Source organism: Cebidichthys violaceus, unplaced genomic scaffold (genome assembly GCF_023349555.1).
Source record: "Cebidichthys violaceus isolate CVI_PGR_0920_01 unplaced genomic scaffold, fCebVio1.0.p SCAF_34, whole genome shotgun sequence".
Taxonomy (NCBI): Eukaryota; Metazoa; Chordata; class Actinopteri; order Perciformes; family Stichaeidae; genus Cebidichthys; species Cebidichthys violaceus.
Window position 1 is genome coordinate 2,783,777 of NW_027176528.1, and position 27,010 is coordinate 2,810,786.

Consider the following 27,010-nt stretch of genomic DNA (forward strand, 5'->3'; position numbering starts at 1 on the left):
GATTATCATTCTATTATATCCACTGCTGCTATTATTTTTAGTTATAGTCATATTTCTTTTTTTTTCATTTCTGCGATTATTATTTTATAATTTTTTTGTATCCACCACTGCTATTATTATTGCTATTAGTCATTTTTCTATTATTATAGCTCTTTTTTCTATTATTGTTGTTTCTGTACATCTCTGTCTCTCTCTAGCTCTCTCTTTTTCTCTCTCAACCCAAGGCAGATGGCCACCCACCTGGAGTTCAGTTGTTCCTAAGGTTTCTACCTGAGTTTTTTCTTGCCACTGTTGCCTCTGTGTTTTCTTATGAGGGAATGTTGGGTTTCTGTAAATTATAGAGGTCTAGAGTACCGTCTCGTCAAGAACCTGCTGTGTTCTTCTACCCTTTAAACGAATGAACAGTGTGGGTGCAACGTAACCAGTTAGAATCTAAATGGGAAACCTTGTTGCACGTCAGCCACTCTCTCCATGGCGGCTGATAACAGCACAGGCTATCAGAAGAGACACATTCATTTACAAGAAAAGCACTAAAAATGAACTGAGATCTAAGTCAGATTAAATGTCTTTAATCAAGGCAAATTATACTTCAATTGTTTCAAGCTCTTTTGCCTTTGATTATCATATTAAGATAGAATAACTTGCTACTGAGATTGAATTACTGGTTCTGAGATAATTAACCCTTGAAACTAGAATTACCAGTGTTATAAAGCTATTCGAGCAACACTGACAAGCAGAAAACTGCTTTGTCAAAGTAAGAATTTATTATTTCTAGCATCTTATCCTTTTCATCTCTTTTCATATTGAGAACGGATATTGACCAAATTCACTGTTGTATTGTCAATCTTACACCACAAAGAAACCATATACTCATATTGACAAAATTCAATACAACAAAGACAGTACACTTTTTATATCTGGGGACAAACTATGAGTCACTTGAACTGCTGTGCAATTCTATTACATACATATCATTTGCTACAAATATGACAAAAATACACTCATCAACATTGGAAAAGAAAGTAGAATGATTGGATTAAGTGCAGCAGATCTTGACACGATCACCGGTTACAAAACCAAATGCCATCGAAAGCAGTGTGACCGCTCCAAGAAGAGGTCAAAAGCTAAGCAGCTAGGACTTAAAGTAATTCCACTACCCAGCCTGCTCCTAGCTAATGTCCGGTCGCTGGAAATTAAGATGGATGAATAAGACTCAGGCTGACTCAGCAACGAGAAATCAGAGACTGTTGTGCACACATCTTTACAGAAACCTGGCTTCATCATAACATCACGCATCAAGCTATTGCACTTTACGGTGTACCAACTGAACATAATACTCCAATAGGAAGAGGGGAGCCAGACTGTGGCTTTTCATGTTTGATGCTTGGTGCTCAACTATAGTTAAAGCTGATGGACAATGTTTACCTGCTGTCAACATTTTAATGTTAAAATGTTGGCCATATTATCTCCCCAGAGAGTTTTTTTTTATGCTGTTTACATTCCTCCGTATACAAATTGAAAAAAATGCACTACAGGAATTATATGAGGTTATCAGAAGAGACATGACAAAATGATGCCATTTTATTTTATTTTAAGCAAAATAAAGCTCAGATCTGTTTTACCTATAGATTCCATCATATTCACTGATATTTTCAACATATCACTGTCACATGAGAGTTTTCCCACCTGCTTCAAGACAGACACAATCATTCCTGTACCTAACAACTATCCCCCTGTAGCACTCACCCACATTCTGATGAAGTGCTTTGAGAAACTGGTTCTCCAGCACATCAAAAACAACATCCCAGTGTAGAAGAAAATGTTATATCTTCAAGTTGTATTAACTGTATTCTTTCATATTGCCTGTGTATTCCGGCCAGTTCTGTCTTTCTCATCATCCTCTGTGTAGACAGAGACTATTTTACATTAATTAACAAACCTCTGTTAGTGAAACCTTTTGGTGTAGTGTGAAGAGAGCCCAGATCAGAGGTCACACCTCAATTTATCAAAGGCCTTTCCATTTCTAAAACAGACCTGTATTGAGCCAATGCAAATCCACTTCTACAGACTTGCGAGTTGAGTTCTCAGACCCAACTCGCTCCCTGCACTGAAAATGAATGCACATCTTGGGTACAGAAACTTTCAATCTCCTTGTCCTTCCTGAGAAGCTTAGCCCAACCCACACCTTTTGTTTAACTGTTATTTCCTGTTACCCTGTATATAATCATGGACAGATCTCTCTCTGGGCAGAGAGAATTCTACAGCTTTGTTGTGAACTTCTGTCTCCACTGTGCAGTGAATAAAACTCATCTGAACCAGCCACAGAATTGGACCTGAAAGAAACTTTTCTTCAACACCAGCCAGCCTGGACCTTCACCAGTTTGCATACAGAGAGAACAGATCCACAGAGATTGCCGTCTCCACTGCTCTCCACTCAGTCCTCACTCATCTGGAAAATAACAACACCTACATCACAATGTTGTTTGTTGATTTTAGCTCAGCCATGAAACTGACTTAAATTTAGCGCTCTGGCTGGGTTAGAAAAACGGCTGTATTTTCATAAGGATACAATTAAGAAGGCCAAAATTCCTGTGCCAAGTTCTACAAACTGGCATGGGATGTGCACATCAGAGGATTGGCAGTTCGATCTCCGGCTCCGCTGGTCCATGTTGATGTGTCCTTGGGCAAACACTTAACCCCAAATTGCTCTGCGCCGTATGAATGGTGTATGAATAGTATGAATGATTAAATTGTCCTGATGTGCAGGAGGCACCTTGCATGGTAGTGTGGTGAATGAATGGGTAAATGACGTTCGGAAGACTAGAAAAGTGCTAGACAAGTACAAGTCCATTTACCATTTACAGCGTGCAATTAAAACTGCCAAGAACATCATTGGTACCCCACAGCAATGTTGGTGAGAAGAGGAGCCTGCAAAGAGCCCAAATAATATTAAAAGACAAAACCCACCCAGCTAGTTCTAAGCCAGTTCTAAGTCCTGTTCACCTGCTGCTGTCTGGAAAGAGATACAGAAGTATCAGCTGCCGTACCACCAGACTTCAGAGCAGCTTCTTTCCTCTGGCTGTGGGACACCTTAACTCATCCTTCACCCTCCTTGTATATTATAGTTCTTATAATCCATGTTTTTTAAATTACATTTAGACTATAATGCATGCTACGTGTGACTTACTACAGTCAGTAATACATGAGATACAGTATACCTTGCATCTTACCTTACATAACTTTTTAATGAACAAGTAATGTTCAACACAAGATATTTATGTTACCCTGCAGTATGTTAATAAAAGATGTGTTCCTAATAACAGTCTGTGTGTGTTGTTCAGTCTACACACATTCATTTGACATTTTTCTGTTTCTCAGTGTACTGTACATGTTGTTGTTGAGATGAGATGAGACAACACATCGCCAATTAAAACCACTGTGTTGACGGGATGGAGGGTAGATGACTCATTTGATGTTCTAATTAATCCAGCGGGGTATTTTACAAGATGCTGGTTCCGTACAGTTACCTCTGATGGCATGCAACCAATACAAACAAGCTCCTGGTTTAAAGGAGTCCCTCAACGTTTTAATAAGCCTAATTGTAACACAGCACGGCCACTGTGAATGTGTTAGCAGACAATAAATACAGACTAGAGGAGTAGTTCATCGATTTAAGCAGCCAGATTGAGAATTAAATTCAAGGTTAAAGTGGAAGTGTTATTATTTATATTAGTTCATAAATATTGATACAAAGGTATTCCAAACAGTGTAAGCAATCAACTGTGACATTTTGATATAACTACTATCTATTTTATTGATTTTTCTCAGTGATATTTTTAACAAATTGTTTTACATTTTATCTTCTCTTTATTGGTCTAAAACACTTGGATGGATGCAGGACAGTGTATGTGTTTGTCATTTCCCCTGTTTTGAAAAACTGGGTAGGGGGCCATGAGCAATGATAGCAACAGTGGCTGCGCAGACAAAGATAAGAAAGAAAAACAAAAACGAAACAACAGTGTTACATACTTTCGATAACTTTGCTCCTCCACAAGGATGTGTGCTTTTCACCCTTATTATTTCTGTCCCGATAAATACTTCCTCACATTTTCTTTTAAATGTGTATTTATGTGTAATATTTATAACAAACGGCTTACATTATAGATTAAGGTGGTCTTCTCTATCACACAAACCCAGAATGATTCACATTAAAAATACTTTTGGTAAATTTGCTTGATTTTAAAATACCCCTAGTGTGTGTGTGTGTGTGTGTGTGTGTGTGTGTGTGTGTGTGTGTGTGCGCGCGCGCGTGTGTGTGATTGTATATGCACACACACATATATACACTGTATATATAGACATTCACTCATCTCTTTGCCTTTTTTTCATGTGTGATCATCATGTAAATGTCTTTATCACACATTTGATGTAGTTATATATGTTCTGTTTATGTGAAGAAGGTTAGCTAGCTAAATCTGGATCACTCACTGAGCTATGACTGTGAGGTCAATAGACCAATACAAAACAGTCCACCAATAAGGCTTATTGTTTGAGTGCCTTTTTCAAATGTTCTGAGGCTGAAATGTTGCTGCATAACAGGAATGATCCATTTCTCATCTTCATTATATCTTATTGTATTGTGCTTTTATTGAATGGATTTGATCCTTTTCTTTGGTGTCATAATTTGGAAACCTATCTTTAAAGATCAGAAACTCTCTGAATCTAATTGTTAAATGGTCTAGGCTGTCACAGCTAAATCCAGGGTCCCAGTACACCAGACAGTTACAGTGGATAACAGACTCAATTTGAAATCACGACTCCCACCCTTTGAACAGTGAATTTCAGCTGCTTCCTTCTGGACAGAGGTTTAAAAACAGCTTTGTTCCAGCAGCCAAGAACAACAACTGTCTTGCTCAAGGACACATTGACATGCAACTAGCAGAGCCGGGGATCGAACCGCTGACCCTTTAATTGAAGGACAGCCCTGCTCTCCACTTAGCTCACCACTTATTTACTTTATTTTAGTGGTTTGATGATTATTGGAGCCTTTAGTACTTTAGTACTTTGGTAGTCTGGTCATTGTCTGTGCTTTTTGTAAAATGTGTGTCAAGATGGATGCTTTATCTACTGCAAACCATATACATCCATGGGTACAAATAAAATATATGAACCTGAACCTGATTACAGCTGATCTCTGGGAAATGCCATACACCACAATAATTTAGAGTACAGCACCAACAATGGGTACACAAAATAGAAACTCATACACACAGATATTAGTAAAGAAACAACAGAAAATTAATATATCAGCACTTAAACATGCACAGTGTGGGGGTAAAATACTAGTAGTAGTATAGTGAAACAATGACCTGAAAGATGCTAAAACAATTAGTCAAGTGTTTTAGTCAAAACCTTCACTCGAGAGCTGAAGTAAAGCAAAGTTGGTGATCATTCTCTGTAGGCTCATCACTACTAGCAACTTCACATTTTATCAGTTGGTAATACAAATATATTGATAAGTGCAGCAAAACTAAATGAGAATCAACTGTTCTGTTTGCTTATTATAGTAATATTAATAATAATACTATTTACAATAGACTGATACCAGTATTTAAAGACAGGTTAAGTAATGTATTTTAGATTTTTTTTTGTTACATTTATTGTAATCCTCTATTACATACCAACAGCAATCAATGAATCAAATGCTCTGACAAAAAGAACAAGAAAGAAAATATCCTCAATCTGTGTCTGTTGCAGGCCTGCCTGTCTACCTGCATGTCTATCTACCTGTCTACCTGCTCACACTCTACCATTGCTTTCATTGTTTATCAGCGGAGTCTGATGTATATTGTTTGCGTTAATAATAATAATTTGAGGGGATTTGCTTTGGAGGGAGGCCCGAAGTGACGGACTGTCAGTGTTGCAATCTTGGCAACTTTCTCACTAGATTTATGCTGCTAGCTACTTTCATTGGAAAAGTTGGCAACATTGGGCTGTTTTTTGTTTTTTAAAATCTAGTTTATCCAATGTTTCTGACCCCAGTTTAAACTTGAAAGATGACAGATTAGTTGAAGGGATTGAACCTGTGACCTTTTTCTTTTTTTGCCACCAGTTAACCTTCTCGTGGCCTTTGTTTCTAATCTGATCATTTAGTGAAAGACATTGGTTTAAATTGGTCAAAGGCATAGACTTTGAATACTGCCATCTTCTATGCCTGTCATTAGTACAATGTTTTTGTCTTCTTTCAGATGACTGACACCATACAAATGTTGGTTGGGTTAACCTCAACATGAAGAAAACAAAAGCAGCCTGAAGTTATTGTTGCAGCCTGCCTGGCACTGTTGAGGCCCAGCATTGACATATGATGATAGTGTCATTGTAAATCAGCCTGGTTGCAGTGTATCAGATAAGTGGCGCACTGCAACATGAAGACAGGAGGCTGTAATGAATCAACAGAGGCAGAAAGGCCTCTTTAAATAAATACAGTTCACTGTGCAGATAAGAAAAGATCAGAGGAGTAACATACTGATGCAGCTGACTGGACAGCCGTCTGTTACATACATGTATTATATTGGCAGTGGCGTTATAATGCAATAAATTATGATGACAGTCACGGCTATTATTCCATTCGTCCCTGTCTCAGTGTTGAATGGGTGTGTCTAATTGTGAACTGCTGTCATAAACTGGGTTCATCATACGTACTTAGTGTCACGTCATCACCTGTACAGAAGTCGGCTCACTGATAGAATCAGTGTCCTGACACAGATGGTCTCTGCAGGGTGATTTATTGGAAACAGAGGATGTGGCGTCGCCTGCCTGCAGACAGCAACCGGCGTCTGCTGCTGTCTGGACAGAAAGAGGGGAGGACACAGAACCCCATTGTGACCATACTGTCCTTTTAATATCCCCCTGTCTGTCTGATAACAGGGTTGGGTGTGTCCCTCAGACCTGCTTAAAACAAAACCAAACCGCCCTAAGATCCGGGACACCGCATGCTTCTTGCAGTCTTCTTTGACTGTTGAAGACATGGAACACTGCCGAATGTTTTCTGCCAGTGTTGATTGACAGATTTATTGTCTGTCTTTGATTGTCTTTGGATGTATTAAGGTTTTTGCTGAACATTTCCAAGAAAAATAGACAAGCCCTAAAAAGGGCAATGGGAGAAATATTCCAAAACTGTCATTCAGTAATACCACATTATAATATATATATATCTATATATATATATATATATATATATATATATATATATATATATATATATATATATATATATATAGATATATATATATATATATCGATATAGATATATATAGATATATATATATATAGATATATATAGATAATGTCCAAGTATACTGCTTAAAACTACTACAGTAAACTCTTTCATTTTGTGTTGATGTTGTCCTACTGAAGATATAGATATATATATATATCTATATCTATATATATATATATATAGATATATATATATATATATAGATAATGTCCAAGTATACTGCTTAAAACTACTACAGTAAACTCTTTCATTTTGTGTTGATGTTGTCCTACTGAAGATGTAAATCTTTAAAAACAGCTCACAAATAAAAAAATGTTAAACTCTCAGTACAGCTGGTCATTGTAGTTTTTATTGAAGATAACTGAAAAAGGAGGATGTAAATGTAAATGAATCAGCCGCGGATTAATTTACATTTGTTGGCTGGTGGTTGGTCGTGGGCAGTAAACCAAGGTTCACTTCCCACAAATGAAAACGCTTCTTTCTCCGATGTTGATGAGAGTCATCGCTCATATGCCATTCGTGTGCCTTTATTAAAGACGAAAAGACAACAAATTAAGACAGAAATGCGATATTTGAGCATATCCAAAAATCTGTTGATAACCACATTTTCGTAATGTTTATAAGTAGGTATGTTTCTCCTTCTGATCATGTGGGTTTTTCTTTTGAGCATGCATCTCTGTAAACTGTCGGCTGGGTGAGAAGCAGAGAGCTGGCTGTAAATAGGAAAGATGACGTGTTTCGCAAACTGACGTAAAAACCCCAATTGAGAAACATATCCCACGTCTTAATTGGAAAATGCTACATGCAGAATATGGCCTAATTCAGATAATCCAAAAGGAATATGCTGTCTACGTGATAATATACAATTCAGAATCATTTCATATTCAAAATAATAGTGGAATATTAGTGTGCATTTAAACATTGTCACAGTCAGACTTTGAGCTTATAGAAATGATGCCTTGCTTAGACACTTCAGCACGGAGGTATTTGCCAACATGCTGGCTTGAGTTCTCTCGGCTTTCAGGATACAGACACATTTCAAGATATACATATTTTACCTGAGCACCCACATGTGTGGCATCAAGCCGGTTTGGAGGAAGCTGTTACTCCTGACCTTTGGAAAAGAGCACAGGAAAGTCTTTTGATATTTTGTAATTTTTTTTGGCTGCTGCTTTGCAAAAGTCTAATTTGAACCAATGTCCACCCCACAGCCAGTCCTCATAAAGTTTTGGAGTTTCATATTTCCCTGCTTTATGGCCTCTTTCTCCCTGCACAGTGTCAAAGTGGCTGATGGAGGGAATTAGTCATGACCTTTAAGGAGGAGGAGTGGAAGGCCTGTCATTAGCAAGATACCAGGAAGAAATTACCCCGCCTCTGTGACCTACAGAGACACTGTTCAGATAAGGGATGAAGAATCACCACTCTGTGCCTGGAAGCCTCAGTAGAAAAGAGAATGTCTTCTCTGACCTGCTGCATTTTTTTTCTCAGTTCAGGATATTCTCCTGGAATCAGACTTTTATTTCCTTATGAAGCAGTTTTAGGTGTGTTTGCTATATTCCTGAATGACCTACATATTGTCCATATGTCATACTTAATATTGTGTCCTTAACATCACAAGATGTTGTGTATATATCTTTGGTGTCTTGTCTCAACATGCAGTATTTTTAACAGAGGTTGTTGAGATTGCAAATAATTAAGTGGGACTTTTGTTGAAAAGGCTTTGTAATCATGATGTATTAAGTAGATTTTACAATTTCAATGTAAAAGCCCAAAACGTGCCATTATACCATGTTTTATACCATGTTTTTATACATGATGGGAGGTTTAGAGGAACAGATTATGGTATTTATGATATTATTCATCTTTATGCTTAATATATAAATATATGTAGTGGTTGTAACATGTAGTACAAGTAACCACTAAAAGTTATTTTCAAGTGGCAAAAGAAATGGGACAGATGTAAAGACACATGCATATCCACACAATTTTATTTTCTGGTCAGTGTTGAGTGTATTAACGGTTCTCCAGAAAGCAAGGCCAAACATTTAAATCAAGAATTTGTTTTCAGGAAGAATTGAACAGTAAACAAAGAGTACACTTAATAGATAAACTTAAGTTATATTTGTTGGGTGTTTTTGCCCCTAAGCGTCCGTACCTGACTAATGGTCCACTGTTTCTCAACTAGGGGAGAAAGCTGGAGCCTTGCATCAGTGGCTCAAACAGCAAGTGATTCACACTCAACAGCGACAGATGTATACGACGCATCAGGGAAGTGATGCAAGACAACCGGGCTAACATGGAGAATGGTATGCGCACGTGTGTGTGTGTGTGTGTGTGTGGGGGGGGGGGGGGGGGGGGGGGACGCACAGTAATCATACCATCCAGTGCCTCCTCTCTGGCTGGCTAGTGTGCTGTGAGCAGCCAGGCGGTGGTGCCTCATTCACGCCCTGGGAGGAGACAGACACCCACCGTCTGCCTCTTCTCTATGTCTGAATGCTCCGTCGACTGTGCTCACCCCACCTCAATCCTGATGAGGCTTCCTGAGGATAATTAGTCATTAGTCAGGTGAGAGAGAGACAGAGGGAGAGACACAAGTGAGTCTCTTGTCTCTGTACCTGAGGAGGTTTTATTACAGTGCCACCTCATCTTTATTTTGTTCACTGCTTATGATGCTTTGTACATTTCAGGAGTTGTTAGTATCTTCTTTCCTCGGGCTGTGAGACCCATCCTCCACGTATAGTTTTTTGTATAGTATTTTTGTATAGAATTTTTGTCTGTTTTTCTAATGTAGCAATATGGGACGTTTTGTTGCGCAACCCTGTTGTACAATAACAATAAATAACCTTGTAACCTTGTAATGAGATGTTGTTATTTACTTTTCTTTAACACAACTCTGATATAAGAGATCTACAAAAATCTGTCATCAGAATTCCTGATTCACTGGGAAATACAGGCAGCAACCTCCGGTTCTGCTGAGAAAAGCCGACGCTGAAGTGTGTTAAAACTGCATTCTCTCTAATGTCCATCAGGGGCGACTCCTCTGGTTGTATAGAAGTCTATGAGAAAATGATTCTACTTCTCTCTTGAACCAATGTCCACCCCACAGCCAGTCCTCATAAAGTTTTGGAGTTTCATATTTCCCTGCTTTATGGCCTCTTTCTCCCTGCACAGTGTCAAAGTAACCTCAGTAAACATTGTAAACATGAGTTCATGGTCTCAATCTCTAGTTTCAAGTCTTCTTCAATACAGCAGTCCACAAACCACAAAACGTCAAGATGCCTACATCCACTTCTGATACACAGTCGATGGTTAAATATATCCAAACATTATGAGTGTAGCTGTAGAAAGTGGGTGTAAAACATGATCTCTTTGCTCCTTTGATGGATTTCTTCTTGAATGACTGTAATTTCTGCATTACCTTGTCTCAAAGGTTTGACCAGAGTGAACCAGAAAAACAGAAGAGAAAAAAACTCTCAACAACCACGTTGAAAAAAAAAAGATGTACTTTTGCAAGGTCTCACGTAACTTTCATTTAGGCTCCCTATGACAGCGGCAGTACTTTGGAAGGTAACACTTTATTTTAAGGTACATCTATTCACCATTAATTAGTTGCTTATTAACATGCAAATTAGTAACATATTGGCTCTTAATTAGTCATTATTAAGTACTTATTAATGCCTTATTCTGCATGGCCTTATTATACAACCAGTAAGCCATTAACTAAGAGTCTTCCCTCAATAACCTCAGAATTATTGCTTATTAGTACTAAGTAAGGAAGTTGTTGTATATGAATTACGATCTCAATATGTTTTGCTTAGTATGGACTTTATAAGGTGGTAGTACCCCAAGAATAGTTATTCTCCCTTAATACCACTCAATGAATATGGTATGTTCTTACCTAACAAAACACAAAACTACAAATGTTAATAGTGTCCAAATAACTCTAAATTAAGTCTTTGTTACTTAGAATATGTTCCCCATACTAAAGTGACATCGTGATCATTACTAATTCACTAATAGTTGAACACTTATTAACCAACACATGTTCCCTTATCTAAAGTTGCCTCCTTTTCACAATTAGTTAATATATTATAGCCCATAACTACTGCAATAAACAAGTGATGGGTTACACCTTTGAAAAAATGGATCTATCTATAGGTTCCCTCTCATTCAGTGGTAGAATAACAAAGACAGCACAAGTACAAATACCTCATTTATTAAACCACTGGTTCAGGTTTTCCCAAGGCTGACAACAAATACTGCTCGAACAGGTAATGGGGTCTTCCTGAAATTTCAAACACTGACAACTGTATCAGTGTATGTAAATATGTCATACAATATGATATCAAATGTATAAGCAGGTCATACTGTATGATAATACAGGTACTCTATTGTTGAAAAACACTGCACAATATAAAGTACAACAATACAAAAAATTGAAATCTAAAAAAATATAAAACCTGCACAGCTCAACATGACTTGTCAAAGGTTAGAACAAATGTACTGAACTGTACAAACGTTGCACTTCCACAGCCTAAACTTGCTCTATAATTACTGCATCAGGTGATTTATTCCCCTGTGCACAAATATTTCACTTTTCTAATACAATATAACAGAATTTTAACTGAACAAAGAAGCTCACTTGAATTTTAATACTTTAACAAGGGAAGGAGTTGGCATTTGGCCTTCATGTCCATGATAATAGCCTTTTCTCAGAGGTAACAGTACATTTAGTGTGTCAAAACTTTTGAGTGGTAGTATAAATATCAACTTCATATCTTTATCTACATTTCAGACAGGTTTCATACTGGATATTTTTTCTTAATGTCATGCAAAAGCATTCCAAGTGTTCCGTTACTGTGATGGTTTCCACGCCAATAAGTCCACTCAATTACATCTAAGTGATCCCTCAACAGTTTTTGTGTGCGGTTCCCTCTTTGTCTCCAGATAGTTGACTTGCAAATACCCCAAAATCTCTCCAGGTTTTGTGTATGTGCACCTGTAACAGGGTCAACAAAAAAATCTTGATGGTTGACAGTCAGGTGATTGTAACCTTCATCCTGAAGACGGCGGTAAGATCTCCACCCATCTGAAATGACGGAGCTTCCACGACGAACGTGCTTCTTTATTAGAGGCAAGAGATGCCTGGCTGAACGGTGATGCACAATCTTAAGAATGGGTCTCCTCCTGTCATCCTTAATCCCTAGCATTCCGAACACCCAGGAACTCCTGTTGCTTGCCCGTCCTCTGTTGTACTGAAATTCACAAGACTTAAAATACTTAAAAATGAGGACAATGATTCTGCAATAATGGTGGGAAATGGGAGAGAATAAATCATAAGTCAAAAATTCAAAAGTTCTCTTTAGCTTTGGAGTAGTGGTGCATGTTTACAAATATTGAACTGTTCTGGGGTGTAGGAATAATGTAGTTTCTTAAAACTGACATTCCCCTCGATTGCATCAATGAACTACAATGTATCTTATTCCATAATGCCAAATTAGTTACTTCTCGAGATACAGGAGGTACACCTCCAAGCACCTCAGGCAAAAACAGGTTTATATTGTATATTGTCTCTACTGACAGTAGCTGAGTTTAGCACAGACTTAACCAACATCAAATACACGTTTTTAGACACAAAATCATGTATTTGGCATCAAAGTAATACTCATAAGTGTAACTTTCATACCTTTCTTTTATGGCCAAATTTGCTTTCATCTATCATAACAATCTCTGCTCTTTGTCCAACAGTCTGCTTGCCTCCTCTTCTCATTCTTTTCATTCCCGATTTGCAAACTCTCCGCAGCTTGTCTGCAAGTTTACTCAGAGTTGCAGAACTCCGAGTAATTCCTTCCTGCAGCAAGTCCACTTGCCTCAGTCGAAGGCCTTGGGCAAATCTGTAATAGATCAACCAGATAAATATTTCAATGACACAATTTAGAAGTGGGTGGTTAAAACCAATTTCTTAAGTTGTCATTAGTCTTTTTATAACCATAATTATAACCAGGGTGAGATTTGTGAAAAAACCAGAGGGGGGATAATTTTGAGAAACATTTTATTCAAAAAATTACCACACAACAGTGTGAAAACATGAAAACTGTTGATTCTTGTGTAGATAAACCTTACACTTAGGATACATAACGTAGGTGGTAGGCCTATTTTGAACGTGAACGTAACCACTGCATTTGCAGAAATATTTTCTCAATATATTGTTTTTAAATTTGCCAAATAAAAATAAAATTTTAATTCTTTCCCGATATCAGTTCAACAGAAAACATGAAATACCACAATGTGCTGTCAAGATGTTTTTTTTATTTTTATTTTTTAAATGGTTAATCGGGTAGACTATAGGTCAGACTATGAAAACAGTCTGCTCTGATGACTCACTTCACCCTCTCGCCATTTAGCGTAGCAACCCGGCTCAATGCAGCCCCCAACCATAGTTTCGGGGGGCGAGGGATTAGCAAGTGACCCCGCGGCCTGGGAGCTCTCCTCAGCCAGGGAGATGCTGCTGTCCACCATCCGATCAGCAATGTCAGATCTTGTTTCATCTTCTGTTATATTTTTTTCTTTGAATTTTTTGTTGTAGTCCTGTAAAATATGACGATATGCTGCTCTGGATTCTTTTAATTTTTTTCTCCATTTGATTTAAGCTTTTGTTTTGGCGCGGATGACGCAGACAGGAAGTTGGACTTGTGAAACGCAAGAAAATCCAGTTGGTTTTCAAAATAAAACTGCTTTCTGCGAGCGCGACGCCTCTGACTCGCCCCGGTAGATCAAAATCACAGCACAATCAAAATGAACACGGACCCTTTGTATTTTGGTTGTTAATAATTACGATGTAAAAAGTGAAATACTTTGGGTGGGGGGGGTAAATTTTGTCCCCACCGAGGATAAAAATAATTCAGCAGAGGGTAGGACGTGTAAACCAGAGGGGGGGAAAATCCCCACCATCCCCACCGGCAAATCGCACCCTGATTATAACCATAATTTCTCATTTGCAGTCCCATTTGCAGACACAGCAGATACTCATAGCCTGAATATAAGAGTGTATTTAACCTGAAACAACAAATTTCAAAAGCAAAGTAGGGTGAAGAACATTCCCTATATGAGGGGAGGAATGGAATAAAACCCCAAAACAAATTAAATCTGCTGTATCTTTGAAGAGTTTAAAGAAAAAAACAAAAAATGGATACTGAGTAAATTAGCACAGTGAAGTGTCTGTTTAAAAAAGTTAAGTTCTTTTGAGACAATTTCCAGGAACCACCTAAAATCTAAAAATCCACAAGACCTTTGTACTACATTGGAATCTTCGCAACCCAGCACTTATACAATTACACATACTTGATAAATTCGACTGATATTCAGAATTCTTCCCATATACTGTATAAACTCATGTCTCGTAAGCATTGGCTCTTATAGGACCCATCCCAACCAACAGTATAGTGAGAACATTGAAAGAAAACATTATGGTCCGAGTTAGAGTTTGTCTTTGATGGCTTTTGTTATTATACAATGTAAAACCACGCACCTGTAGATGTAATGCATCCACGTATGCAGTCGAAGGTGCGATTTCTCAAATATGGAGCCACTTCGGATGGACCTTGATACCGTTTTCCCTTTGTGACAGGAATCTCGGCAAATCCTGATGATTAAATCCAAAGGTTAATTTATAAAAATACAAACCATGATACTGTACTGATTTCACTAAATAAAAAATGTAACATAAATGAAGATGAAGAGGGGGACATAGATATTTACGTATAGGTGTTGAAACAGCTAAGATTGGGATTGGACAAGGTGCACTTGTACTCTTAGTAGCCCTTGTGATTCCCTCCCCCCATGCCATCTCAAAGCACAACAGAACAGTCCCATTTCTAGGCCTACATGACAAGTAATATCTACAACTGTTACACCTTAAATCGGGTTAGACATTTGAGTAAATTTAGCTGTGTCTACTCTACTCTACTTGTCACTGTGCCACAGCATGAAAAGGGTGATATCAATCAATTAATCCCTGTGCATGTACAAGTTTAAAGTCAAGCTGATTGAATAATAATAAATAGGTGAACAATATGACCAGGAACGTGATCTAAAACTGTTAAAAAAAAAGGCATTTTTCATTTCAGATGTTGTACACATGTAGAACTTTGTGGAAACATGAGCACCCCTATCTCTACCAAATAAACAGTAGCTTACTTAAAAATTTGCAGCTGTGTGTGATTTGTATTGTGACTTTGTAGATGTGACATATATTTTGTGTGTACACCACTCATAGCTCCTGTATTAAAAACATTGTCGTAAAATATAGGATTTGGCACTGAATTCTAGCAGATCTTGGATGGCTGCATGCTGCACACTCCCCTTTGCTTACACACAGAAAATTAATAAATAAGGCACACGTCTAGTTGTTCTACTCACCATGCTGCCTCCTTTTTGTCGTAGGTCCGTTTCAACTTCATAACATGAGAGCAAGAGGGGCATTTCATCCATTTTCGAAGTAGGCCTTCTCTCATTAACCATCTGGTGAATTTGTAGTTTTCTTTGGGGCACTGTCTAAAATGTATTCGACTCAAAAACTCGTAACCCAACATCTTCTTCTGATAATTTCATTTGTTTTATCTCATACCATGGCGATTTTTTTTTTCCTATTATATACGAATGGGTTTCAACCTCGCAGTCCTGCTTCAAAAAAGGCGCAAAGTGACCCACTTTGTAGAGTAATGACTGACATAAGAATCTACCAATCCATAGCCGTGCTCCTCCGATGTGTTGCTCTCATCCAATCATTGACTGTTACTCTACCGTCATGTGACATCCTCATCCAATCATCCAAAGGGAGCCACCAGTCAAGTCAGTCTCGGAGAAGGTGAGAGGTGGCTATTTGCCGTTTCGTTCATCGCTTGGAGAGTGAAGAGGGAAATTCGTGTAACAAAAATGGTAAGTTAAGCGCTAGCCTGTTAATTGAAAGTCCCCCTGAGTTTTGTAAGCACATCATAACACCCGTCCCCGGGCCGTTTACATAGTTAAAGAATAGTAAACCCTCCCGTTTATCTGCAGTGTCGAGACTAATTAGCTAATGTAATGTTAAGCTAGCTGAGTGCAGGTGCGTAATGCTTTAACTTAGTATGAACCAGAGATGGGGACTCGAGTCGCTATTTTGATGACTTTTGACTTGACTTGACAAAAAATAACGCCACCGGCCCACCGCTGAATTTCTCACCGGCAAGGCACCAGCTCAGTCGGTGTTTTTTTTTTTTTTTTTTCCCGGACTTTTTATGCATTTATTTTGAAAGGACCGCTGGAGAGAGAGAGGGAGTGGGAGAGAGAGGGAGAGGGGGGATTGAATATAAAATATAAAATTATTATCTAAAACTACTTGGTATGAGTACAGACTGAGAATGGTGTTGTCATGATAGAATAGATTTTCTCTTTTCTATTCTAATATATTGTCTACACTTTATTTAGATTAGATTCTGCGGGTGAATTTGCAATAATAAGGTGACTTGACTTGACCTATGCAGGACTTGACTTGGACTTGACTTGACTTGACGTGCCCAAAGAAAAATGACTTGGGACTTACTTGAGACTTGCACATTTGAGTTTGTCCCATCTCTGGTATGAACCACATTTTATAATGAAAAATAAATTATGCACTATGCAGTCATTGAACAAGAAGAGCTTTTGAATCTTGTGTAGATTATTATTAAGTTACATTAATTTATTTATATTTTTACAGCCTAAGGCAAAGAAGAAAATGTCCCTAAAAGTCCCTAAAGATGACTCGATGACAGAGGTGACCAAAAATGATCTGGATGGTAAATTTTTCTTTGTTAACTTTCAAGGAACTGTAATACTTAAATAATGATCTTGTCCAAATGTGTTTAAATGTTTAAAGTCATCTATTCATATGTTGTATGTATACATTTTGTTGTACCTATGCCATACTGTAGGTCCTGAAGATAAAGGAGATAAAGGCTCTGCTCCAAGTTGCAGCAGCATAAGCAGCATTGGATCAGGTAATGATTTCTCATTTTCTAGCAGTTTATCTTTGTTGTCTAAAATGAGTTTCATTTCTTGCGTGATTTTTCCGCCTGAGATTAAAGTTGTTGGCAGATTTTGTCAGTATACATGTGTGTGCTTACAAATCAAATTAAGGCACACACCATATCTGGTCCACTACCTTTGTTGCATGCATGTCATTCTCTCTCTGTCTCACTCATTTAATACTGTCAAATCATAATCTTTTTTGTATCCTGCTCTCTTGTTTTTAAGGATCAATTTCCAAAGTGGAGTTCCTGGAAGCCAGGATCCAATGGCAAGAAAAAATAATAAAGGATCTTGAGCAAGAGCGCAATTTGTTGCGTGAGCAAATCATGGGAAAGAAGAGATCATGTGAGTGATTTGAGAGCAACTTGTATCTGCAAAATATAATGTAATTGTAATGAACGGTGTGATATATTTTCATAACAATCTGATCTTTGTCTCATCTATCCTCTATTTGATCAAAGCTCAACCTAAAGTATTTACTTTGGAGGACGAGGATGATGATGGCAACATGGATGAAGATGACATCATTCCCCCATCTTCTCCAGACATCAGTGAGTCCTCGGACAGTGATGTTCCCATCCAAAGAAGGAAGAAACGTCGGACACAGACATCTGCATCTGCAACTGTGGCTGTGCCTGGAAAAGCTCATGTAAGAGGTAAGAATGGCATTACTTGAACCACCTGCCCTGTTAGCGGTTATGAAAAATAAGTATTAATAAAAGCGTTGGAAGAGCTGTTATAAATATGTCCTGAAGTAATTATGAGGCAAAAATACAGATCTTCAGTTCTAGATTCTGAATATACTAGGAATCTGATGATAAATAAAAATTAAATGTCTAAAGTCAAAAATTTGGCTTTCATCAAAAATAAAGCTCCATTTTATTTTGCAGCATTCACACTAATTATTATCCATCATTAAATGTATTGCTAGAAAGATTTGTCTCTCAGAATTAAACATAATTCGGAACCATAAGACTTACCAACTAAAAAGATCTTACAGAGTATCATTTTTGTATCGAATTCTGAACCACATATTGTGTGTGGAATCATATCAGGAGATGAGCAGATTCTTCAATTCCTAGAATATGCTTCATACTTTTATCAAAAGAGAAGTGACCAGTTTAAGCAATTTCAGCTGACCTTAAGCCGTGGTTTGTGCTCATTTTTCGTGTTCTTTGTTTTTGGTTTATATATTTTTCAGTGAAAGGGCCAGCTGAGGTTATCAGCAGATATAAAAAAGTCTTGAAAAGCTTAAGCAAAGTCCGCACCATGACTGAAGCCTTCAGAATAAATGGCGTGGACCGGGGAACCATCAAGATGACTGCTGCAATTGCAGAGCTCAACATTGTGGATCCTGTAACCTTCAACACCCTGAAGTATGATCCTGCAACTGAGACCCTGCAGTCCTTTGCTAAGAGGTGTGCAACGCACATAACCCCTGAGAAGAAGAGCATTATAGAGGACATGAAGGCCAAATGTCAACTCCTCCCCTTGTTGATGAAATATTAAGACTTAAGTGAGCTTCTTTGTTCAGTTAAAATTCTGTTATATTGTATTAGAAAAGTGAAATATTTGTGCACAGGGGAATAAATCACCTGATGCAGTAATTATAGAGCAAGTTTAGGCTGTGGAAGTGCAACGTTTGTACAGTTCAGTACATTTGTTCTAACCTTTGACAAGTCATGTTGAGCTGTGCAGGTTTTATATTTTTTTAGATTTCAATTTTTTGTATTGTTGTACTTTATATTGTGCAGTGTTTTTCAACAATAGAGTACCTGTATTATCATACAGTATGACCTGCTTATACATTTGATATCATATTGTATGACATATTTACATACACTGATACAGTTGTCAGTGTTTGAAATTTCAGGAAGACCCCATTACCTGTTCGAGCAGTATTTGTTGTCAGCCTTGGGAAAACCTGAACCAGTGGTTTAATAAATGAGGTATTTGTACTTGTGCTGTCTTTGTTATTCTACCACTGAATGAGAGGGAACCTATAGATAGATCCATTTTTTCAAAGGTGTAACCCATCACTTGTTTATTGCAGTAGTTATGGGCTATAATATATTAACTAATTGTGAAAAGGAGGCAACTTTAGATAAGGGAACATGTGTTGGTTAATAAGTGTTCAACTATTAGTGAATTAGTAATGATCACGATGTCACTTTAGTATGGGGAACATATTCTAAGTAACAAAGACTTAATTTAGAGTTATTTGGACACTATTAACATTTGTAGTTTTGTGTTTTGTTAGGTAAGAACATACCATATTCATTGAGTGGTATTAAGGGAGAATAACTATTCTTGGGGTACTACCACCTTATAAAGTCCATACTAAGCAAAACATATTGAGATCGTAATTCATATACAACAACTTCCTTACTTAGTACTAATAAGCAATAATTCTGAGGTTATTGAGGGAAGACTCTTAGTTAATGGCTTACTGGTTGTATAATAAGGCCATGCAGAATAAGGCATTAATAAGTACTTAATAATGACTAATTAAGAGCCAATATGTTACTAATTTGCATGTTAATAAGCAACTAATTAATGGTGAATAGATGTACCTTAAAATAAAGTGTTACCGACAGTAGTCAGGTTTCTATTCAAAGCGCCAATTTTAACCAAATTTCTAGATCAGCAAAAGAAAATTAAATTTTAATATTAAGATGTCAGCCATATTATTTGCACAGAGAATTGTTTTGGTGCTGCTATTTACATTCCTCCTGGTGCAAATTCCAAAAATACGCTGCAGAAATGCACTACTTCTTTTTGTTTTGTCATGTTTTTCTTGTGTTGAAAATGGGTTACAATGGCATTTCATTGTGAAGCATAATTACAATAAATTATGCTTGAATCCTTGAAATTATCCTTGAAAATATTAATTTTAGATGTGTTTCCATCTAATGAAGCTCTAAGTTCAGTCAGGAAGACTATACTCTTGTATGCCTAAGCCCGTAGTTTATTTCTCATACATCTGTCATTCACTTCGCACACATGCTCATTCATAATTTCTTTACTGTCATTGTTCAGGGCTGTCAATCATGATATCAGCTGTTTAGATCAGCTGGTCTCTTCGGTCCAATAGCACAACGATATAATGACATTGTTAGCCTATTATGTTGCTGCTGTCTCTCTTAAATATGATCGTCTCTACTTTCAGTACGTTCATGCTGCTGTTACACACCTATCCACCTCCCTACTTTCTTCACCGGACTTGTCTCTCCTGATTGAACTACTATTATGTGCATATTATAGCAGGAGTATGGTTGCATCATGTTAAATAGCTGGTGGGGCTAAATCTCCAGTCAATTAAAAGAAAACCAGTCAAACCTCAAACAATTGTTTTTTGTAAAAAAAAACATGATGAAAATCTGCTTTTGTTCTTGTTTTGTTTTGTCATCACAGATACACAGATCAGATGTTTTTCTCTGCCGCTCATCTCTTCAGTGGAGCGGACGCTTCAGGGACATTTAAGTCTATGCTTCATACACAACTTGTGTGTGCTATGAAAAATGCGCTCTAAATAAAATGTGTCATTATTATTACCATTAACCAGATTTATTCACTAAGTCTGTTTCCATTGAACTTTGGAGTATTGTTTCTATCAATTCACCAACTTTCCCAACTTAACCAAGCGTAGACACTTTATATATTAGATATTTTTACCCTATTTTCAAATTTTCACTTAGATTTTTTTAATGGTCACACTGAAAATGTTAATAAAAACAGGGGGATGGAAACACATTTAGAGACTTATGTTACATAATCATGATTAACATGATTAATTGGAAAAATGTAATCAAAACTCATTCTTTTTTAGTTATTGAGAAAGTAATTACACTACTTTGATATTTTCTTTATGGACAAAGTAATTGGTTAATGATGTTACTCATGACACTACTTTCTGTTATTTGGCCTGGCCTGCTTTAAACATCTCCAAAGCCAACACAACAATCTTCTCTATCTAACATGTAAAAAACAAGACAAACACCCAGCCCACAAGAATTGAGCAACCATCAACAGCTAACTCAGTCTGCAGTCAGCACTTCACAAATCCTTTGCTCGCAGGGCAGACACTGGGTCATACATCTTCCAACTCAAGCTCACATGATGCAACATAGAATTAAGAAGATAATTCAAATTGTGTGCTCAAACAATGGATTCTCTTGGGTTCATGTAATAGTGCTATTGGCCTACAGTTGTTTAATCTTGCTATAGGCCTATGTTATCGCCATCAGTTAGATTTATTTCCAGTAAATCATGTTTTTCTAACAGTTTAGTGGCTGCCTTTGAACACAGTAATACTGGTGAGCCTGGGCCGACATTGGAATGGAGAAGGAGCCAATCAGTGGCATAAATCAGAGAGCTCATGAATTCAAAAAGTTGCATTGTTTCAGTTGGGAGCAAAACATGTTGTCATAGCTATTGAATTCAGCCAAAACTGACCCATAATCCGAAAGCCACTAGATTTAAGCTGCAGCTTGGCAATTAGATGTTTACTACCATTTACTTCTTACCTTGCACTTTGATGTCCACAGCTTTTATCAAAGAGGAAGAGAGAACAGTTTAGGTACAAATTAGGATACAATTGTTTTTCAGACTTGTCTTGATAATGCTGTAACACAAAATGTTCACCTTTGTAATGCAAGAATCCAAAATCAATTGTAGTTGGGGGTTTTTCACCCATCATTCAACTTTTTGGATAAAATTACCCAGATCTTCTGCAGATGTTCTGCTTCCATGAGCCCACACAGCAAGTGAACAAGTGTTTCCTTGATCCCGCCTACCAGACCTCGGTCCAGCCTCGGTCCCAGGCTCATTCACATGAACGAAGTAAGGAAAATAATTCTGGATTCGGCAACTTTAAAGATCAGATGTAAATCATCAGAGGTCTATTGAAGTGTTCATCTGGGAAGCTGTGAAGTTGATATACCTAAATGAATATAACTACCTATATCTTTTTGGGCTCAGGGATTGACCCGGAAGTTGTAATTCCATGGTTTGGCCACTATGTTAAGTTTGCTTCAAAGCATGGCGCTCTTCCTGGGGACTTTGCATTAACTCCTTAACTATCTTTATCATTAAGGTTTGTGTGTTGCCTGAGAGACAATGCTCAGGGCTAAAATTCACACTCATCTCCTCTCTCTCCAAACTGTGCCTCACATAAGTGGGAAATTGGACATGACTACTTCGACCTCTGCATGTTCTACCTCTCACGCCTTCTTGCTGGGATTTTCGACCCACCACTGAATGCTAAATTCAATCAAAGGCAATGCCACTGTGATCAAGGGGCTGGTTTCACAGTTGCTTTTGGCTCATACTCCACACTCTTTGAACCGAAACCGCTGAAGGACATTGGGAGCTAGACTAAATACACACACAGAGTCCCAAAGGCTCACTGGCAAGCCTTTTTTTGTTTTTCATATATTTTCTCTCAGCATGAGCCAGGGGCACGGGAATCCTATGCCAAAGCGTTTATTGATCCTGAGCACGGTCCTGCAGAGCCCCTGCCTCTCTAAGCATTGAGTACATATGAACTAACACAGGAGCTGCAGTTTTTCATTAAGTGAAATCTAGATGTGATTGAGAAATCGTGCCCTGATTCAGGGGCTGAAGAAAGGGCCTGAAAACCACACTTTGAAAGCATTTATGAAGAACTCACAGAATGTAAAGCAAAAATGAAATTGCTGACAGACCCTCCACAGATTGAAGATAACACCACAATATTCTTGGCATTTGTGCACGCATAGACTTGTCATCACCTCCACACCCTATGGTGTTTTTCTTGGTCAGCTGAATGTCTCCTTTCCCTATGTATTTGTCACCATATAATTGATTTGTGGCTATCAGGTTACAGATCCCACCCATTCTGATTTTTGAGCTTGAGTCAGGTTCAAAAAAGTATTGCCCTCAAACTACTGGCACTACCCAGACCCCAAGATAGTCCTGTCTAAACTAAAATGCATGGAAGAGATTGTGAACATCAAGAAATTTGCAGAAAATTCCAAACAATACAGTGATAAAAAAAAAGTTCTAGATGTTCAAACCTTAAAGTTTGGCAGGTTGAAGAACAACCTGCCTTTTCTTTCCAACTGTCCTTAAAGTCTCAGTAAATGAAAATCTGAGATGTGTTTCGAAACACATAATGCATGTTATAAAATAATTGCTGAAAACGTGAGAGATTGTGACCTAAAGAGTGCTAAATTGTGGAGTTAGACCGTTAATTCAATATAAATAAACATAAAACAAATGATGTACAATACTTTGATGATTTCTTTCTTTCCCCGATAGCATTTGAAGTGGCACTATACCACTTTTACACTACAAAAATGATTACGTACTCCTCGGACTGTGACCAGTTTTTATATTATCCTCTGACTCTGGAGGAGCTTTGTCAAGTCTAAGAAAATAACCCTATATTCTTTTCATCACATTAGAAAATAATGTCATAGTGATGTCATTGGGGTTATTATCTTGGTTGGGGCTTGAAAATATTTTAAAGGACTGCATACACTGAAAAAAAAAGACTTTTTGGCCCTGTAATTACTACCTTAATTATTTTTTATAAATTTTACAAGAAATTACCATTTCAGTGCTTTTACTTTAAAATATCACCTTTTACTTAATATGTTACTTGGTGTTCGTTTGTAATTATGTATCCTCATTTTTATAAGTAAATGTTATCATTCACACCAAGTAATATCTACTAAACTACTGTATTGAATGTACAACATGACACAACAAAGTAAAATGTACTTGGGTAATACGAGTGAAACCTGGCAACCTATAGCGCGTACTCAGGGGGTGACGTCAGAGGAGATTTAGCGCTCTTTTCTTCAGCGAGACAACGGAACAGCAGAACATGGACAAGGACGGCTGAGTTTCACCTGAGGAGAGAAACTTCATGGACGGGAGCCATTAGGGTAGGTAATATGTTTAATTAATGTTCTACGTTGCTGTTGAGCCTTCGGTCAAGTCTGTGTTTGAGTTGTGAATACTGAAGAGTGACGTGAACTGGTCAGTTTAGCGTGCTAGCTAGTTAGGCTATCATGCTAGCTAACCTGGGACAGCATTACATACATGGTTCACCACTATGTTTTGTTACAGGGTTCTCCCTGGAAAAGTTGTTAGCCTGAGGACGCGGTGCTCGACCGGCTGCGCTCCGTCGACGTGGGGGGGCAAATTACTCCACTTATATAAATAAGCCCACTTCTGCCACACAGGTGCTGTGCTGTGCTGAGTCAAGCACACAGCGCGCTTTCCCTCGGACATCCTCAAGTGCAGCCGAGGTCCAATGAGGAAAATGTGACAAGACAGGGAGTCATAGCTGAGCAGCAATAAGCACACTCTGGTTATGAGCTAACAAATATCCCTTATGTGGTGGAATTAGTGACTTTAGAGCGAGTCAAATACACTTATTATTTAGTAATTTTGTCACTATCATATTCTGACATATTTTTACAGTAATTTATATTTCTTTCATCAGTTTTAATCTGGTCTCTTATGTCTCTATCTATCCAATGCGGTGTCCTTGATGATGAAGGCTATGGGCATGAAACAAGGTGCCAGTACTGTGTTGAGTTTGTGTCAGAGATCAACATGACCAGGTCTGCTGTGTAACTCAGTATTAACCTTATGTTGACTTGTTTATGTGATGTTTTTTTGTGTGGGGATAAAACATGCTAACCATATGAAGATTTAAGCCAAATTCAGATTTAATGTTGTGTTCATGTTTTAACATAATTTCTCTATATATTTCACAGAATATTAAAGGAAGTCAACTCTCAGCAAGTTGACCTCAACAGTTGACACAAGGTAAAATCAACTTAGTACTGTTATAGGTTGAACTTGACATTTGAAGTCTTAGAAAAACACCCTGATCCATTTTGAAGGCCGTAGTTTGTGCTGCTCAATAGTATATTATACCAGGGGACAATAGCTAACATTTTACTTCTATTTGTATATGCAATTACATTCTCTTTAATAAATTCACTTCTGTTTAACAGCAACATGTTGAGGGCAGAAGAGATGTCGTCATCTGCTGCTTGATGGAGTTCCTTGGATCAGTCTGGAGAGGAACTCATCAAAGACTACCAGGTAAATTCTGAAAATTTTGGGTTTTCTGATGATTTTTCTGACCCCTATAAACTTGTCTTTTCTCCAACCTAAATATCTAACTCTAATCTTGGTACATTGATATGTAGGTAAGTCATTAATGCCACTGTGTGTGGGGAAAACCTTTTTAATTTAACAAATAACAGGGACTTTAAGCTGGTACTGTATCTGTTTGAAAACCAAACATTTTACTTGATTCTATTTATTTAAGTTACTTCAGTTTTTATTCAGTTTAAAAAAAGTTTATGTTGAATCAAAAACTCAAAGTTTATCTCATGTGTTCCTCAACACTGAACGCAATTGTGTGTCATTCTTTTTTGTAAAACATAATCAACAGATTGTTTGAAAACTTTAAAGACACTTACTGTTCTGACATTATTTTCATAGTCCCCAAGACTACCCTAACCACCTGATCCAATGTCTTTCTATGAGCATCTTATTCTTTTGTATTATTGTATCTGTAGACTATTAATTGGCAACTTCAACCTAGTGAGCTACTCTTGCATAATAAGGAACTTTATAGAAAATATGTGTAGTCTGTTGACCTCTGATTAACATTTTTTTGACAGAATGTCACCAAAGATGTCTTTGAAGAGGACTCTGTTAAAAAAAAAAACATGTTTTAAACTCAGTAAACATTGTAAGCGTGAGTTTATGGTCTCAATCTCTAGTTTCAAATCTCCTTCAATACAGCATGATGGTTACATAGTAAATTATGGTCCATTTAGAGTCAAAAAGACCATAAAGCAGGGTATGCTGTAGGGCGGGGCTACCTTATGATTGACGGGTCTTTCTCACCCTGTTGTCGGGTCTAGGAGTTTCCCGTGTTTTGGTCTTAGAACTTTAACACAGTGTGTTTTCACTTCAAGAAAGTTAATTGTGACATTTTGGTGGCCTAGAATTGTCTTATTCAGCATCCAGTTGTACTGAGCTCCACCCTCTTGTGTCCCTTCTGGTTCCAAAAACCAAGGTATAAATATCATGCAAAACTGATTTTTTTTTTTGTTCCTTCCAGTCTGTGCAAACCAAATTGCACACTTGTTTCTAAGTGTGTGTTGGTGTTATGGTGCTTTCTATGGCATGTAGGACTATAGCAACATTTCTTGGGAGTAAAGCTCAAATTGAGAACCAGATTTACTTGTGACTTCCACAGGTTCGTTTTTAGTTATTTCACAACTTTAACAGCTTATGCTTAAGTCTTCCTTACGATATCTGTTGGGATCTGGCAGGAGAGTGTTTGGTTTTCAGCAAGTATAAAAACTAAATTATTGACGTCAATAAAATTCTTAATATCTATAAGATTATTAACAAATGTTAATAATAACGTTGCACCAACCTGAGATTAGGGACAAATAACCAAACTATAAATTAAGTCTCATAATTAGTGTTCACTCACAATGTCAATAGTCAAAGTACTATTACACATTTAGAGTGAAAAGTGAAGGTTTGAGTTTGAGCACAGACCACATATCCAGCTATTATCATAATACACATGCACAAAGTAATCATTGTATCATTACAAATACATTTCTAATCAACATATCTTTGCCATACTCTATT

At 37.5% G+C, this 27,010-nt stretch overlaps 1 protein-coding gene and 1 long non-coding RNA gene across 3 annotated transcripts; both read left to right on the forward strand.

The window, feature by feature from the left end:
* Positions 1 to 16,165: 16,165 nt before the first annotated feature.
* Positions 16,166 to 19,284, forward strand: LOC137883643 (coiled-coil domain-containing protein 106-like). Its single transcript, XM_068725206.1, has 6 exons — positions 16,166 to 16,216; positions 17,016 to 17,094; positions 17,230 to 17,295; positions 17,552 to 17,671; positions 17,788 to 17,982; positions 18,528 to 19,284. The coding sequence occupies exons 1-6, from the start codon at positions 16,214 to 16,216 to the stop codon at positions 18,833 to 18,835; spliced, it is 771 nt and encodes a 256-aa protein (XP_068581307.1). The 5' UTR covers positions 16,166 to 16,213; the 3' UTR covers positions 18,836 to 19,284.
* Positions 19,285 to 24,182: 4,898 nt separating this feature from the next.
* Positions 24,183 to 26,074, forward strand: LOC137883644 (uncharacterized). 2 transcript variants are annotated; one of them, XR_011104592.1, is made up of 4 exons: positions 24,183 to 24,258; positions 25,099 to 25,150; positions 25,342 to 25,432; positions 26,020 to 26,074. It is a non-coding gene; the product is annotated as an uncharacterized lncRNA (long non-coding RNA). The 2 variants fall into 2 exon arrangements; XR_011104591.1 differs by lacking the exon at positions 24,183 to 24,258 and having other exon boundaries at positions 24,985 to 25,150.
* The last annotated feature ends 936 nt before the right edge of the window (positions 26,075 to 27,010 follow it).

Excerpts from the sequence above, each read along its gene's own strand:
- LOC137883643 (XM_068725206.1), top strand. Across the intron at positions 17,095-17,229 it reads GACCAAAAATGATCTGGATG|GTCCTGAAGATAAAGGAGAT; the intron begins GTAAATTTTTCT and ends GCCATACTGTAG. Across the intron at positions 17,296-17,551 it reads CATAAGCAGCATTGGATCAG|GATCAATTTCCAAAGTGGAG; the intron begins GTAATGATTTCT and ends CTTGTTTTTAAG.